We start from the raw sequence: 18107 nt of genomic DNA on the forward strand, positions 1-18107 counted from the left end.
AACACAGAAATCATCTGCAGAAGCATCCAGGCCTGGTTGTCCCTAAACCTCGTGATGATGAAACCATGACAACCCTGTTGCACCACCTTTCTAAATAAACAACATGAAGCAACACCAGAAAAATGTCAGACATAGTGAGACATGGTGGTAGAATATTGATCTGGGGTTATTTTATTTTCAGATGGAACTAAAACTTTCTAAAACGTTTCTAACTTTCTAGCAGCGTTGACCCCAAAATCTTCAGATGCCTGATAGAACACTGAAGATAGAGATTTTATTTATCAGCATAAATTATCAAATTAATAAAAGAATGACTTCAAATGACATAACATTTCAGTTTTAAAATGTTCTAGTGAGAGGTGCAGTGTGAACAGAATCTGAGAAATTTGGAAAACGTCCATGCTCAGATATTGCCAAACCAAGATGTGGGATTCTGATAGTATTACTAAAGTACACTCAATGGTGAAACTGGATTAAATGGTGATTGATATATTTGCAAAATGACATCATTTTCCATTCTTTTTAACCTCTCCATCCAAACTACTACATCTTTAGGTAAAGGGAGCAAATAAAGCAAATGCCAGGACACTGCAAGTAGATCAGATTACATCATTTCAGAGTGATTTAAATAACAGTACAGTTTAATGTTTACACTGGTAAGTTTAATTTCACATTTTATTTACAAAATATATTTAAAAAGAAATATGATGAAAGCAATTTATAATTTGAATACATGTATGTGCCTATATATATATTCTTAAGAACAAAAGGAAATAAAAGATTTCCGCTCATTTTTTTCTGTCTTCACCGTCTTGCCTCAACTTTACCTGTGTTTTTAAAGATAAAATAAAATAAAAAGATGGACTCTGATTTCAACATGGATCACACAGCCAGTTAGAAAAGGAAATAAGAAATGAGTGAAAACAGACGAAGTGGGTCCAGTTCATCTGTGGAACCTTTTGCTCTTTTAGAGTCGGCAAAATGCAACAACACGTAAATATAAACAATATGAACATGACTAAAAAAGGGCATTTCAACTCTTATTACCATTATTAGATAAATAAGCAAATAAAGTGTCTGACTGGGACATTGCTTGTCCCAGTCAGACATGAACAACAATTTTTACTCTACATACATTTCCTGAGTGCTGCTGTTTGTTTACTTTAAAGAAGTTTGCTTCATTCAGGCTTTTTTGTAAATCAAAAAGCAAAGAAACGGCAGGGATTCAAAACAAGAGCTGTATTACGTTATCGATTAAACCAGAGCAATTTCACACCTGAAACATATTCTGATGAAATAACGATCCCAATGTTGATTAGTAAATGTGCATAACTCAGTTGTTCTTATTTTTTTTAAAAAGAAAATTGGGAGTATTCAGCTAATAATAAATAAAGCCCAGACAGAAACCAGAAGTTCAGGTTGGAAGTAAAGGACGGGTCACTCCTTGGCTGAAAGGAATGTGAACCAGATGAAAACAAAGAAGAGAACTTTACCTTCAGACTAGAACATTCATCCTTCATCCGGCTTCATCCTTAAACATGAAGCCGTTCAAGGACGAGTGCTTCTCATTATATGCTAAGGTACACAATGATCTTGCAGGAACTGACAAACTGTACACGGAGACACAGAAGTCAGTGATACATAAACCTGTTTATATTGCATTTGATGTAAAAAAAGGAAAAGAATGCACCAATACATTTTTTTTTCCAGTATCCCTACTTCTAAAATTAAAGCATAGCTCCCTAATTTGTATCTGATTTACCAAAAATCAGACAAAGAAGCCGATGCAGGCTAGTGCAGCAGAGTTCATGTTGTTGATTGATGCATTGTAGACAGAAAATAGTGGGTGTAGCTCATTATTATGCATTTAATAAACTGAAAAAACCCACAGGTTAAAGGTTTTGACTTGACAATCGGGGTCAAATTTGGCTCAGTTCTCTGGCCAATTGATTCACGCATGTCAAGTACAATTTAATCAACTTATTAAAATGGGTAGAATGAAGTTTTAATGAATTATAGAGCTCCTTTGTGGCTTCATGTTTAAAACAAATCTATATATACAATTTTGTTACAGGTTTCATTGTAAATATGAAAAAGTTCTGCTAAAAAACCTAAACACAACAGGCAGGGTGGAGGAAGAGGGGGGGAAATAATTTCCATATAAAAAACTTGCCAAGATTGAGCATCTGATGTGTGTGATGGAAAATCGTCTGAAACAACAGCAGCAATAAAAGCGATAGAAAAAAAGACAAACAAGTTGCTGGCTCTTTTGCCCAACTTCTTCTTCCCAGGAATAATGATAAGAAAAAAAAAAAAACCTGAATAAGTTACGACTCAGAAAATGGATGTGATTGAGAAAACTGGTCTGCAGCTTTCATCCCCTACACTGTGTTGTTACAAATTGTAATTAATAGATATAAACACGATCAATGGCTGACAGTCATAAATTAAACACTCAGCATTCAACAACGGACGGACGTTGATGGTAAGGCCTCCTCCAGAGCAACAGCTCCATCTTTTTCAAAGGTAAAAACTGTTTGACCAATTAAATATCTGTCTGCAGAGAGAGTAAACGGATGATATTCTTCTGTGTACGTTACACTCTGCCCGAACGTTAAAAGGGCTAGGGGTGCAGCAGGCTGCCAAATGCCTGGAAGTTTGATGAGAGAACAGCGGCCGAGGAAGCCGAGGTGGAGGGAAGGTTAAATTCCACCTGCAGCCTGCGGGGTGCGTGAGTCCCACCGCCTGCGGCACCACAACCAGGGCCGTCGGAAACGAAGGGCCTGCCGTGCATCTGCAGGTGGTAGAAACAGGAGTTCAGGAAGCCGTGGTCGTCGTCAAGGCGGGACGGCGGGTTTCCACGGCCCCACTCAGAGCACTGGTCAGAGGGCTGAGACTGGAGCTGAACCGGAGCTGAGGGACGATCCGAGTCAGCGTCTCCAAGCTCGTCCATGGATGGGTAAGAGAACGGACAGTCGAAGAGCTGCTGAGGACATTCGTCGGGACACAGCTCGGACAGACTCATCACCAGCTCACCGTCTGGGTACAAAGAGACAAATTCAGATCACGTCTGATCAGTAAAACCACTGAGGCTCATCAGACACTAACTCTGTTTTTGATTTTTCAATATTTTTATTCATAGATCATTAAACAAAAATATTCCATCAAATCTCAATTTAAAAAATAACAGCAAAAATAAAACAAATGCCCTTCAAAGACTGTATGCAACAATATTAGGAAGAGGAAGGAAAGAAGGAATTTGTCTATTTTGAGAACTTCATCAAATGACGCAAATATGAAGACAAATTAAAGTTACTTTATTCAGTTCAATTCAGTTTACTTATCTATCGCCAATTCACATTACTAAAACAAAATCTTTTTGCTGAACTTCAGTCAGAAGATCACCAGTCACTTTTAAAAAGGAAGAAGGAATAGCGAGGCAGATCATAAGTGGATAGCAGTGAAAAGATTTCAGGCTTCTGGGAAGTAATGAAATAAATATTTGCCAAGAGACAAGAGTCTGCAGCTCTCTGAGCACAAGTTCATAGATTCTGTAAAGTAACTAAATGTGGAATCATAAAGGGTGTTATTGCGTTTTGGTGACAATGTGTGAGGAAACACTGATGCACATGAAATTATTGTAACTTTGTAGTGACAATCTTAAAAACAGATTGTAAACATCAACAAGAGCCAAGTTATTTGTTCTTTTTGTTCACATTAGTTCACCCTGTTTTCTTTACCTGCAGGCCCAGCCTGCTTTCTGTAGCGTGTGTGGACGGAGGTCATGGCTTTAAGAGAAAGCGGGGCGTTCGTCTGCGCCTGGGGCGGCCTTCTTCTTCTGGAGCAGAATGCCAACATGAACCGTGCACAGACAAACATGCACACCCAACAAACAGAGACATGCATACGTGCATGCACAAACAGAACAGCACGCGACAGTAAGGATGGGAGAAAACAAAGGTGGGGAGACATAACAAAACATAATGAAGATGAAGCAAATGATGTGATCTCGATGCCAAAAAAATAAACTGAAGAATTCTGCACAGTAAAGGCCAAGAAACTGCATATATGACTATTAGGATTTGGTTTCCATTTATGCTGGAGGTTTTCTCTAACTTTTTAGGAAAGTTCAAATTAAATGTTCATTGTCACTGTAGTTCCGCACAACATGTACAGTACAGACCAAAAGTTTGGACACACCTTTCTAATTCAATGGGTTTTCTTTATTTTCATGACTATTTATAAGGCAAGAAATCCCACTTATTAACCTGACAGGGCACCTATGAAGTGAAAACCATTTCAGGTGACTACCTCTTGAAGCTCATCAAGAAAATGCAGAGTGTGTGCAAAGCAGTAATCACAGCAAAAGGTTGCTACTTTGAAGAAACTAGAATATAAGGGGTATTTTCAGTTGTTTTACACTTTTTTGTTTAGTGCATATTTCCACATGTGTTATTCATAGTTTTGATGCCTTCGGTGTGAATCTACAATGTCAATAGTCATGAAAATAAAGGAAACTCATTGAATTAAAAAGTGTGTCCAAACTTTTGGTCTGTACTGTATATACTTAAGTACTGTCACTTGCATGTTTTAATGACCTTCTGTAAGAAAGAGTAATTTTACAGCAGAACAAACTCAGTTTCACAGCTCATTTATTGATCTATTCCTGATTCGCACCTTGTTTGTTTAGATCCAGACTTGTACTTGAAGGAAACCGGGACTCCATTTGTCCAGAGGTTATTGAGATCTGTGACAGTAACCCCAAAGAATTGTTGCTTCCCTCGAGATCTCCACCCTCTCCATCCTGGTCTCCATCCTCACTAAAATACAGAAGCACAATCACAAATTATGTGCAACTTTAAAGTGTACACACACATTTGACACAGATGATGTCATGGTAGAGTTCACTCATTGCTTCACACACTCAGATGTAACTGATACTAGGAGAAAGAGAAAGACAAAGAGAGAGAGAGAGGAGGGGTCATGGCATGCTTATTGGTCATATTAATATATGACCAATATAGCTTGACTAGGGCAAGCTATTTGTGTATATTATTATAACCCCAATTCTACCACCCAATTTTATAGCAAAGCTATAATGTCACATTTTTCCCACTTCCAAGTTTTGTACTATGATTTGTTGGTCTATCAAATCCAAATAAAATAGAATTAATTTATAGGAACATTTTTTCCCAATATTACAAATAGTCTATAACCGTCTTCCAGTTTATACTAACAAACAAGTTAGCGTCATTTAACCCAAAGCATTTCTGCAGAAGTACTCACATGTTCTCCGACTGCATGATGTACTTTTTTCGGCTCACCCTTGTGGCCTGCTGGGTGAAGAACATGTGGCGCTCCGATTTCTTCCACATGTAGTAATATGCCACACACTCACCAACGGAGCGAGTTCGTACCTGTGGAGAAAGGTTTCAATCATTTTTAGAAACAAGTATTTAAAACAATCAGTCACATTTTGAGGCTAGATTAAGGATCAAAAGCTCTAAATTTGATCACATACCTTATTAGCCTGAATGAGATGGAAGTTTTTCCCATAAACACGGTAGCCATTCTCAAAGTTCCTACACTCCTCCTCGCTCCAAGAACACAGCTCCTCTAAAAGCAGTAGGTACACAGAGAACTGAGATCCTGCAAACTAGTTCAGGTTAAGCACATGTTATTGATAACAAAAATCATTCACCTCCTGCTGAAAATCTACCAGCACACTTCTAAGCTGGAGCGCCACAACTCAACACAATCAAGTTTTGTGGTGGAATAAAGTCACAGGGTTTTGGGAAAACGACATGGTTTTACTGCACATGTACCATAGAAATATAGCTAAAGAATAGCTAAAGTACAGTGGAAACCACTGACAAAAGCGGCGCAACATTTTTAAATTCACTTTCTTACACTAAATCATACTTAACATTTCCACCTCTTCTCTGTTAGGATTACCAAAATTATTTATATTTGCAAAATGGCAGAATTATTGAGAGTGTTTTTTTTTTTTTTTAGGATTTCTTTTTTAATTGAGGAGTTTACATAAAAGCAGCCCATCATTCAAAAAATCTGGAAAAACCGAGTTGATGATGTAACGGTTTTGAAAGCTTCTGATAGGTTTATTCACAGCATTTAGATTAGAAGGAGATACACCCATAGATATATGTAAGGCATTACTTCAAACCAAATGATTCCCTGTGTGACATTATGAAAAATACATGTCATCATCATCACAACAAAAACCTTGTGTGAAAATATTTACTAAAAATAAATATTGCTGATGAAGACATCATCAAGTTTAAGCTTGGGCACAAACTGGTATTCCAAACGGTAAATGGCCTAAAGTATACAGTCTGACAAGTTACAAAGTCAAACATCCTGTTATAAGCGTATATAGTTTCATAAAGTAAAAGTGAGTCATGGCTTTTAAAGAAGTTTCAATATATCTCTTTCACATGAGACTCATTGTTCTTTAATTTATTTTGAAACAAAGTGTTTTAATTCTATGTGCAGCCGCACATCTGGAATGAGTTCCTGAAAAACAGCCAGTGAGGTTTTTTTTTTTTAAACCTGTTAAACAGGTTATTCTTTTTCCTCCAAAATGAATACAGCAGATATAAACCGTGAACCACCTTTCAAGCTGACGGCCAGTCGGGAAGCAGATTATATTAAGCAAATGATAAAAGAGCAAATGGTCTAAATGGTCACAAACATTAGAACTTTGCTAAAGTTTAACAGTGTTGTTAGGTTTAACTATGTGGTTCAATACTAGGTGCTTCCATGAATAGGATCGTACAAATCAGATCACGTAAAAAAAAAGTCATCCATGACAACAGGAAGAGTCTTACCACTGAATACTTTCACATTGAAACGTAACCGTCTCAGTGCTTCTTCTGCATTGAAGTTGCATTTCACTAGTTCATACAGTGCCTGAATGTTGAGCCAGAAAGAAGGCAGAAATCAAAACTTAATCCCACATGACAAAAAAAATTAACTAATAACGACTCCTGCTACATTATCCCAGTTCCTTTGGCTTGTTTAGCAAACAAACAATATTATAAATTTTAATGCAGTCACCTACAGCTGCAGGCAGTGGTGATGTGAATAGCATAAAATGCCACACTAATGATGTACCTGCTCATTGTCTTGGATAGTGGCTGTTTGGGTCAATACCGCCCCCTCCTTGCCACCAAGTCTCTGTACATTCTGCAAAAATTTCTCTACTTCCTGTACAGGCAAAACCTCGGGCCTCCACAGCACCTGGTCGTCGTGGTTGTAAGCTGGAGGAGCGAAAGCAGAAGAGGAAGATGGAAATTGTGAGAATGATGACAGGTCTGTGCGTAGCAGTCTCTTCTTTTATACTAAGTTTCTAATTTTTAGAATCTCTACAGATAAATATTTATGGTACAATGTCTACAGGGTCTACTCAACAAATGCACTCCACAAACAATCATTTTCACCTCTCTCCTCAGATAAATGTGGATTTATTGGTGGGATTTTTGCTTGATACATGGAGCCGACCATGATTTCCTGTAGAAAAAAAAACAATAAAATGGTTCAAATCTGAGCATTCACTACAAGATGAAGATGATCTTAGAAACACTGAATTAAAGCAGAGTTTACATAACAGTCCAAGAGTCTGATAAGAGGCAGTATACATTAAGCTGCTTAATTTTAGCTAGATTTGGTCTATATTTGTTGTGGAAAAATAAGAACAAATAAATAAATACATATGAAAAGCTCATTTCTGACTGGTTCAGTACCATGCTGACACTATTTCAGATCCACAATGTCACAAACTCATTCAAGTCCAGTGTTACTATATTTTTAATGGATTAGCTTTACTTTCAGTGAGGAACAACTGTTACTGCATCCATCCATCGTCTAACACCCTTGTCCCTGGGGTCAGGAAGGGTGCTGGTGCCTATTTCCAGCGAACCTTTCGGGCGAGAGGCGGGGTCACACTGGACAGTGTGTCGCAGGGCAACACAGAGACAGACAGGACAAACAACCATGCACACACACACTCACACCTAGGAGAATTTAGAAAGACCAATTAACCTAATAGTCATGTTTTTGGACTGTGGGAGGAAGCCAGAGTACCCAGAGAGAACCCACACATGCACAGGGAGAACATGCAAAACTCCATACAGAAAGACCCTGGGCCGGGAATCGAACTCAGGACCTTCTTGCTGCAAGGCAACAGTGCTTCTAACTGCGCCACTGTGCAAATATTTGAAAATATATCATTACAATGTTTTTAAAAGTAATATTTGTAGACAGTATACACAATAGAAATGATCAATAAAGAAATTAACAAAACCAAACAACACCATATTTTTTTTTAAAAAACCCTGTGATCACTGAAAGAAATTATAGGACAAACTAAAATTCAAATGTTGCTGACATGTTTTTTGTCTTTCCACTCGTATTTTGTGTCTTTATGTAGAAGCACAAATTAGTTTTTCTTCATATATATTTTAATTATATTGCCGTCAAATGAAGATAACCGTAGCTGATAATTTGAGTATCTAATTGAATAAAGAATCCTAATATTTCAAATGACTGGACTCATAAATACCAGTCATTTTAAAGTTACAGAGTCTAGAATTACATTTGAACTAAAAGGTGTAATAGAAAGAGTTTTCGCCTTTGGCGTCGCACCATGGGACCCATTTTTGTTTATTGCCAGTGGAGGCTCACCTGACGTTTTAAATATACAGCATTGTGTATTTGTACATGCATAAATATTTAGAGCCTAATTTTATTTATCTTTTTGTGATGCTGGAGGTGGCACTCATTTATATAATTAAGAGTTTGAAGAGCCAAACCTTATTTCCAAATTGTTTTTTGGTCAAAATTAATCTGTAAGTAAATTAAAAGGCATTTTTGGAGGGAAAAAAATCATTTAGAAATAATGCATTACTTGACAAAAAGAATCTGAAGAATGAGAGGACTTTCATTCAGATATTTGGCCCACACTTCATCTACAGCTACATAGAGAAGGACTTGCTCATTTATAAATAAATCAGCAAAATTGGTCCAAAAATTCCTACAAATGATATCTAATATTAACAATCCCATTACATACCCCATATCCCTGGAGTATGAACGTCTAGTAAAAAATAGATACATTTCTCTTTGATATTTATCAAAATGGGAAATAGAAGAGAGCCTGCTATTCAAGTATGGCAGATACAGTTTGATCTGTTAAATGTTCCTTCTCATTTAGAGGTGAAACAATGAAGAAAATAAAAATATACCGTACAGACCAAATGTTTGGACACAACTGTGTGTCCAAACTTTTGGTCTGTACTCAATACAGACCAAAAGTTTGGACGCACTTTCTAATTGAATTCAATGAGAAGGTGTGTCCAAACCTTTGGTCTGTACTGAATACAGACCAAAGGTTAGGACACACAGTTGTGTCCAAACATTTGGTCTGTACTGTATGTGAAAACTGATGTATACCAACCTACCTTTTGTGGATAACTACTTTTCTGTAAAATTCAATCTCATGTTTTTTTTTTGCTAATAGTCACAGTAATTCAGCGTATGCATGTGTGTGACAGAAATCTTTCATTTTAATTCTGCTGTCTTTTAAAAAGGTTCAACAAAGGACCGAGTTTGCCAATTAACCTGTGGCTAGAAAACCAAAGTACCAAACAAAAGTTGTACTTGGGTTTTTAACATGTAACATAGTTTAATGTGTTGTCCTCAATAAAAAATAAACCGGAAATGAATTAAAATCTCCACTGCTTGCATATGTAAAATGCCCATATCACTATTTAGAACAATGATACAAAGATTTAAAACAACTGGATGTGTGATAAGTCTGAATTACTCCAGTTTATCTAGCCACTGCACAGTGACCAACTCAACATGATATCATTCTGAGTAGCTAACCTTGTGCTCTTCATTGGACGGAATAGAAGAATCATCAGTGTCGTCGTCTGATGAGCTGACAGTCGTCGCTTTGTATCAGTCTGAAAGAGACAGAAACGGCACAAAGAGGATTATTCAACCCTGAGCAGAATTCCTCAAAAAAGAAAAACATCTCCAAATCAGCTGTGATGTCGAGCGCACTGAACACCTCAAATACTTGAACTGTTGATGGAAAGGCTTTCTTCAATGTAAGAAAAATGTTAGAAATAAGTGAAGAAAATTGTCCAAATATTAGATTAGAAATTATTACAAGCAAACAGAGCCAAGTAATTGTTTGGAGATGAAAAATGTTTCCAAGGAACACATCCACAACTCAAATGAAAAAACAACTAGCTGTTTAGAAAAGTATAGAAATATTTATCTCTACAAAATAATAATCAAAATAGTGGTGTGGTGAGAAAAATTTCAGCTTCCTTTAGGGAAAAACAAAACTCTAATCTGTGAAATAAACATTATATATCAACGCATCAAAAAAATGATTTTGACAGAAAATAACTATAGCTCTTTTATTTGAATAAAAAGGACAAAACCAAAAATACTTTTATCAACACTTCTTTTGGTGTGAAAATCTTTATGGGTAATTAATCCTGTGTGTTACCCTGGAGGCTGGGCAGCAAATCTGAGGTGTTTGAGGAGGTGAGATCATAGGCTGAAGCTTGTTTCTCTTTCTTGCCATGAAACAGGTCATTCGTCTTCTGATCCTGTACAAGACACAAAAAACAAACACTACAAAACTCAGCAGAACAATGATCAACCTTGTGTTTATTTGAAGCCAACCTTACAAGAAGCCACCTTGAAATTATCAAATGATCAAATGAGGAAGTGAAAATCTTATGTTGCAATGTTTTGAAATTGTCCTAATGTTTTGGTGCATTACTTTAATGTGATCGGCCGAATACACAAAAATCATAGATAGCTCAAGTAAATTGAGCCAATACCCACAATCAGAACATCTTTAGAGAAAGTTGCATAACAAATGAATGACGGCACTAGTTGATATATGCTTTGGCTGAATCTCACCTTATCCAGGGTCATATCTGGCAGAGTGGTGGTTATAGGACATGTTTCCTTCTGTGGATTGGATACTTGATATCCATATAAAGCCAGTAGCTCCTCCAAGGGAAGCTCACTGACCTATAGGGGCAAATGACAGAGAAAGGAGAGAAAAAAAAATATAACAATGTAATTTAATTCCACTTCAGCTTTAATTCCACAAAACTGTTTTGTTTTCCTAAAAAAAACAGTTGAAATATGACTTTTGATTTTCAGTTTCTCAAGCACATTCATGACTTTTTAGGGAGCAAAATTTGATATAAATATTTTCACAATGTGTGGCACAGAAGATTAATATATCAATATGTCACGTTTTTATTTTCAACAAGTCGATTGAGCAGCAAAATGTAAGAATAGCTTTGGCGCAAAAGTGAGAAGTTGCAAACAAATCCAACACTGAGAGGGAAGTTCAGGCCAGCAGCACTTCATGTTCTTCATGCTGAAAAACTCCCAAAATACTGTAACTACAGTGAATGGAAAAATATGTTTGTATGTAAAGCAACACAGACCCAATCTGCTTTACATTACCTGTGTTCATTTAGTTTTGCAGGTATTTATTTCTGCCCTGAAAACAGTCCAAATTAGGTGATTATTTTACAATATATGTAAATACTGTATATCTATATTGTGGCACTTAATTTTTTTAAGCATGTGCAACCTATTGGATTCAGTTAATTCAGTCAAAAGATGTAAAACAACATCCATGCATGAATTTTATTTAAAAGAAAATTCCAAACAATGGATAAAACGCACATTATGGCAAATTAATGTCATGTAGTTCAGGTGTTTCACAGCGGTTGGGACAAAGCTATGGCTCGGTCATAACGCTGACCAGAGCTGCACCGTTTATCGCTTCTTCATTGCGTTCCCATTCCTCAGACAGTTGCTGCTTGTGGTGCTGGGAAATTGCGGTCATTCCGCTCCAGAAGTTAAGAGGCGTTGCTCAAGATTAAACTTATAATTATGCGCCTCCAAACTGTGCAGCTCTCCGATAACACACAGCAATCCGTCGGTTCACTGGCTTGATTGAATTTTTTTTTTTTTTTTTGGAGTTTGCATTGACGTAAATCACGAGCCAATCAACAAAAGACGTCTGCTGAAATTTCAAAACTTTTGAAAATCTTTTTACTAAAATGGCTAAATACAGAAAAGAACAGCCAGGGTGAATTTCTCTTGTGGGGATTAATAAAGCAGTCATTCTGTAGCAGATGGAATGAAAATATCTGTAGGTACCGGCCACAAGTACACCTTCAGAATGCTGGTAACATTGTTCATCACCTGCAAATACTGTTCAAATCCAATAAGCTGAACATACTTGTTTTCCATAAAAAATAATTAGAAGTTTTGAACTTATTCCAGAAAAAAAAACATTTCTCCTTTATTTCTGTTATTGATTCTGTATGGAGACATTATAGTTTTTTATTCAGTCATTTATTTATTTTTAATGAGCAAACTCATTTAAAATTTCTTTTAAAACTGACACTGAGATTTTTCTTTATGGTCGAGCACATTTGCTGGACCAGTTTTTGTATTTGCCGTTTCATACTAAGTTTGTAAGACATATGAATTTAGAATGGGTCATAAACATAATAAAATTGGGAAAAAAAGACACTAAGACCACCATTGTGGTTATTATATAAATGTATATATTTTATGAAAATATGATACTGCTAGTTTTTGTCTTTATTATAAGTCAGAGTAAATAAATCGCAGCTGCACTTGGAGGCATTCTGGGAGAAAATTACAAGTTTTGCTTGCAGCTGGAAGGAGTTGTGTATATTATTAAAAACATGGTTATTTATGATTTTTCTGTGGGGTGCATCTTTTGTCTTCAGTCAAACATTGTTCTTAGTCAAGAAACTAACGCATGTCAAAAATAGAAAAAATTGATTAAAAAAAAGAAATAAAAAAAAGACAAAAGACCAGCCTGTCGGCCATTGACAGGGCACAGCTTGTCGATGGCCGTTAAATTTGTCAAATTGTCCCAACTCAGTTCAACCCTTTAGTTCGTCAGGAGAAATATAGATTGATTAGCTCAAAGTTATAATGACAACCTCAAGATTTTTCATCTCCAACACCATTACTGGGAAGACATAAAATTACAGACACTATGCCATCATCAAGTATCAGGGCAATGATTTGAGACAGGGATCCTGACGCTAATTATTTGAAAAAGCCTTGATGAAGACTGTAATGATACTTGGGTCAGATTGGAAGACCTTTCATAAAACAGATAGTTTAGCCCCCATTATTTTATATTTACAATTTCAGGGTTCCCCCCAGTGTGGACCACCAGGCTTTACTTGAACCCCCACAAGGCTGGGCATTGCTCATTTGTTTAAGTCTTTTAAAAATGTTTGCATTTTTAAGACTCTATAGTTGGTGTTCAGGTATTAATCTTACAATAATACATAATTACCAAGTGATCTCTTAAGATTTCCTGTCAATTTTAAGCATTTTTAAACTCAAAAACACGACAGGTCGCTGGATGAATGACTACCCTGGCACCCAACCACTGGGCTTAGCAAGTTTTCTGGGGGAAACCTTGAATTTGTTTTAAATATATAGTTATTTTGGGGAAAATGAGTTCCAATTGATTTCTAAAAAAAAAGCCCTAGGTCTTAAAAATGTGTCATAGACACAGAAACATATTTTGAGAGACAAAAGTTAACTTACTGTTGGGGATTGTGCAGCCATTTTCTTGGAGCGAGAAAGCGTCTCCTCCAAATCCTCTATGACTTCTTCCAACTGCTGTTTCTTCTGCTGAAGGCCTTCATCTCTGTACTTTGCCCACTCTCCATTAGGCCACAGTGTCTGTGCTAATGTTCATTTGCTTGTCGCCCACCTGCAAACACATATACACACATTTTATGGAAAAACTCATATAGAAGGGTTTCGCAACATACAAATAGCACACCTGAGGCACAAAGTGCAATGTACACACAAACAGCATATAAATGATCCTGGTTCAGAACATTGTAAACCAGCCAGCTGCTGCATTCTTAAAGCATCATTTTTTAAGATCTGTTACCAACAGAGCTTAAAATATACAACACCACCAAACTTATCAAGTCAATGGCTTCACAAAAATGAACATGAGTGGCAATCCAAAGTACTTTATATGATACTAACCTACTCTTTACAGCCATAACAGCTCAATAGTGTAGAAGAGCGTTTATGAGAATATTGGACATTTCTTAAAGAAGTGCATTTATGAGGTCAGACGCTGATGTTGGACAAGACTCAACTTGCTGTATCTGCCCTAATTCATCCTAAATCTATTTAACAATGTTGAATTCCTGCTCCACACAAAGCTAGCTCATCCATACCTTTATGGACCTTGCTTTGGCACAGTAGTTCAGTCATGCTGAAGCAGGAAGGAAATGCTGGTGTCATCTTATCTATAATTTTGGGTCACTTGATAAATCTCTTAGGCAGACTGTAGAGGAACCCTTTAGTGAGATTTTCTTCCCGAAGGGTGTTTTCACACCTAATATTCTGGTGGACTTGGTTCGGTTGGGGACCAAAATTGCAACATTTGTTACATTTTCAGCTGCTGCAATTCACTTTCACACTGCACTGTGTCAAACGATCCAAACTAATTGAGAAACCTGATCTCCCTCCTTGCCTGTTATGGCCAAGAACTGCTGAAGGAAACAACTCGAAAAAGACATGAGGGCAACTTAATTCTTCCCAAAATGTAAACCAAAACGTAGCGTCAAATCCTAGCAGTTGTAGGATTTCTCTTTTTGGAAAGGACTAAGAACCATTTCTCCCTCTAGCATTAGACTCTTTTGCAGTTGTTTTGGTTCTAGTGACCCAGAACAGCCTACACTATAGTCGTTTCCTGCTTTTGTAGTGACCTACACTCCAAAAGCAGGAATCCACATACGCATTCGAACTGCGCCACAGTTCACTTTAATCAAACAGAGACCTAGGTTGTTAGGCAGACCAGAGTTTGCTTTTTGGTCCACGTAAGAGTTCGATTGCGCATTCACGCTTCCTGAAATGAACCGGACTTTCAAGACAAATGAACTAGAGTTTGATTAAAGCAGACTAAACGTGGCTGGCGTGAATGTGAACATGGTTTGTATAAAAGTCTGCATTTTCAGTTGGTGATTCCTAAATATTTGACATTTTGATACTTGGCTATGTGCACTATTTTGCTGTGTTTGAAAACAGGTAATTTTGCTCAGGTTCTAGAGTCCTGCTAATGACCCAATTAGGTGATTCAGATGTGTCGACTCATACACTCGTGAGTCTAACAGTTTCACCACACTGGCCCTTGAGGACTTTAGTTTGACAGTGCTTTACAGGGACACCCATGTTATGTAACAAGACAAACCTAATTTGGGATAGATTATGAAGACTTGGCTGCAGCAACTGCACTGGTCTCGACTGTCAGTCATCTTGACTTGTCCTTAGCAGATAGCTGTGAACAACAATTAAAAAACAAACAACTGTACACTGTGAACCTTGTTTTCAGGTAGATCAGCTCAAAACTTCCACACTAAGCTGCTTTATAATGTGTTATCTTCAGACAAAAAGATTACACAGGGGCACATTTGGGGCATAGGGTCCAGAGGGAGGAAGGTGCCACTTTACCTTAAAGGTCACAAAAGGAAACATCTAATCAATTTTTGGTGCTGCTCCATTTTCCCAAACCAGCATCAGCCAAACTCTGCTAGAAAGAGTTTTTTTTATGTCATTGTTCAAGCACCATGACTGGAACAACAGACTGAGCCCAGAATAGTTGTACTGTATCGGCAAGGTCTCCCTCCCTGAAAAAGATTTCAAACCGGAATGAGGTTTCCAGAAGTGTTGCGAAAGCTGGCAAGGCTGAAAAGAAGGCATGGTGATCAGTCAAAGAAACATGATGCAGCAGTAAAATAATAGATCAAGCTTATTTTCATTTGAGAATCTGAAGATATCCAGTAGTGTCATTTATGTATCAAGCCGTGTCATCAAGGAGGCTTCTGTTTATGGTGATTGTTCTGTACCAATCAGTCAGCCAATGTAATCAAGAACAGTCTTCAGTGGAAAGAAGAACAAGATGTCCTGGATAGAATTGTATTGTCTCCACAATGAAACCAGCATCACCAAATGTGTCTAAGATTTAGGTAGGCCCATATAAACATAATATCTGGGATTAGTTTGGCAAGGTGTGTTTATTTATTTATTTTACAAAGGAGCTTCAGTACACCTAAAGTAAAAATGAAACCTCTATTCACTTCTTTTTTGATGTAGAATATGATACCAAAATCAATTATTTAAAAACGTCCATCTTTTGTGTGACGTGTCCATCTTTTCTTGACAAAAACTTGAAAATAAGGAACTAAAAAAAAACCTTGCTTTAAGTATGCACTGTGGATGTGGTTGAGCTGAGCATTAGCATACACATTCAAACTTTGGAGTCAGTACACATCTCAAAACATACAAGACAGAGTTGTCCATCTCCAATCATCAAGAGCTTCTATCCTCATTTTTAGATACATCTCTGTTTCAACACAAACAAATCCAGTGAATGGCTCAATACCAGACTTCTGTAGAGCTCAATAACATCCAAATGTTTGCTGCATAGGGACAGGAGTTTTGAACATTTGATTTAAGTTGTTTCTGATTAACCCTTAATAAGGTTCAGCCATTGCAGAAGGTTTTTACTGACATTAACTTAAGCTGGGGACACACTGCTCAACTCTCACAGACTCAACACATTTTACACCAATAGACTGATTTCAAAAGATGTTTTGTTTCAAGATTGGGATAATACAATATACAACTTAACCACATTCAATTCAATGTTCTGAATTGAGTTTTCTGTTGATCATTTACAGCATTTCATTGGCTTCCATTTTTAAAAGATGTCAGTTTATAGGGTTTTGATCACATCTACTTAACATTTTTACAAAGTTTAGATTAAACTGAAGATCAATGAGGTGATAAATCATAAAACAAAGTCAATGCCTCAAATAATATAAAAGTCAAGAGTAAAACTCTTTTTCTGACTAAAAGTGAGAAAAGGGTCTTCCCTAAGTTATAAGTTTATTATGCTTCCTGCTAGGAGGAATGTATTTCTACATAGCCAGTTGCGGGCCTGTATTGCACCTCATTTACAGTGGAGAACTAAAAAATAAAGAAAACTTTGGTAACAGACACTATAAGGAACCCTAACAACCAAATCCTTAAATCAGATAAAGTGCCAGCAGTGACTAAATGTCACAACCTACTTTAAACTACACCAAATGTCCTGTAAGAAGCTGCTTTTTGTCCCAGCCCCATCGGGCGCTGTCTGTCTGACCAGGGGCGCTTTCCTGTGACTTGGTGCTGAACATCTCTTCCTCCACCCGGCTCGCTGCGAGAAGGAAACTACTAGTTTACAATGTTTCCGAGAGGCACGGTGGAAGTTCACCGCCGCCGAGTCAAGTCATGTCTCCAAAACTTTTCAACTCGACCCACCCTGCCGAGAGGACGCACCTGAAAATAGTTCAGCACCACCGCGTCGAACCCGGCCCCGGGATCCCTATTGTTTTCTACTGCCGTACTATCAAGGCAGAGAGGGGAATGGCTCTTTAACACTAAGAACGCGGAGAGAGACGATCTACGCCGGAGAGGCTCTCCGTTTCTTCCCCCCACCTCAGCTTCCCGGTGCTAAAATGCCTCGTAGCTCTCTTTCAGCCGCCGCTCAGCAGCCGGAGAAACCCTCGGTCATACTGGGAGCCGTCGGGGTTGACATAGGTCCTAAATTCGGCACAGTTTCTCTAACATTACGGCTCATTAGATTCCTCGTTTTCGCTCACTTACCTCCGCCATTCCGTTTCTGCGCAAGCTTACTGTTGCCCGGATGTTGTATGTCTGCTCCTCTGTACAACTCCGTTTATTGCCGCAACGACTCGGCAAGAGCAGTTTTGCCTTAACTTTGTCTGACTTAACTCCACTTTTTCTAAGATTTGTTTTTTTAATTATTTCCATGTGGCAAATAATGTTTTTTTTTAATACTTATGTAAAATAGTTCATTTGGAAAGACACCTACAGCGGCCGCTACTTTCAGTATGAACTTAACGAAATCATTTGAAGCACTTAACATTTTATAACATTCTACTTAAAGCAAT

General features: G+C 37.5%; 1 protein-coding gene across 4 annotated transcripts; it reads right to left on the minus strand.

Moving 5' to 3' along the window:
- Nucleotides 1–148: 148 nt before the first annotated feature.
- Nucleotides 149–17853, minus strand: LOC111609784 (mesoderm induction early response protein 2-like). 4 transcript variants are annotated; one of them, XM_023340234.1, is made up of 12 exons: nucleotides 17800–17853; nucleotides 13675–13843; nucleotides 10966–11079; nucleotides 10544–10646; nucleotides 9907–9986; nucleotides 7461–7530; nucleotides 7135–7280; nucleotides 6849–6930; nucleotides 5522–5616; nucleotides 5287–5417; nucleotides 4678–4820; nucleotides 149–3039 (listed from the first exon to the last, which is right to left on the minus strand). In XM_023340234.1, the coding sequence occupies exons 6-12, from the start codon at nucleotides 7522–7524 to the stop codon at nucleotides 2624–2626; spliced, it is 1077 nt and encodes a 358-aa protein (XP_023196002.1). In that variant the 5' UTR covers nucleotides 7525–7530; nucleotides 9907–9986; nucleotides 10544–10646; nucleotides 10966–11079; nucleotides 13675–13843; nucleotides 17800–17853; the 3' UTR covers nucleotides 149–2623. The 4 variants fall into 4 exon arrangements, with proteins under 4 accessions (XP_023196002.1, XP_023196004.1, XP_023196005.1 ...); XM_023340236.1 differs by lacking the exon at nucleotides 17800–17853 and adding an exon at nucleotides 17632–17692; XM_023340237.1 differs by lacking the exon at nucleotides 17800–17853 and adding an exon at nucleotides 17473–17517.
- Between the last annotated feature and the right edge of the window lie 254 nt (nucleotides 17854–18107).

Source organism: Xiphophorus maculatus, chromosome 9 (genome assembly GCF_002775205.1).
Source record: "Xiphophorus maculatus strain JP 163 A chromosome 9, X_maculatus-5.0-male, whole genome shotgun sequence".
In the NCBI taxonomy this organism is placed as follows: Eukaryota; Metazoa; Chordata; class Actinopteri; order Cyprinodontiformes; family Poeciliidae; genus Xiphophorus; species Xiphophorus maculatus.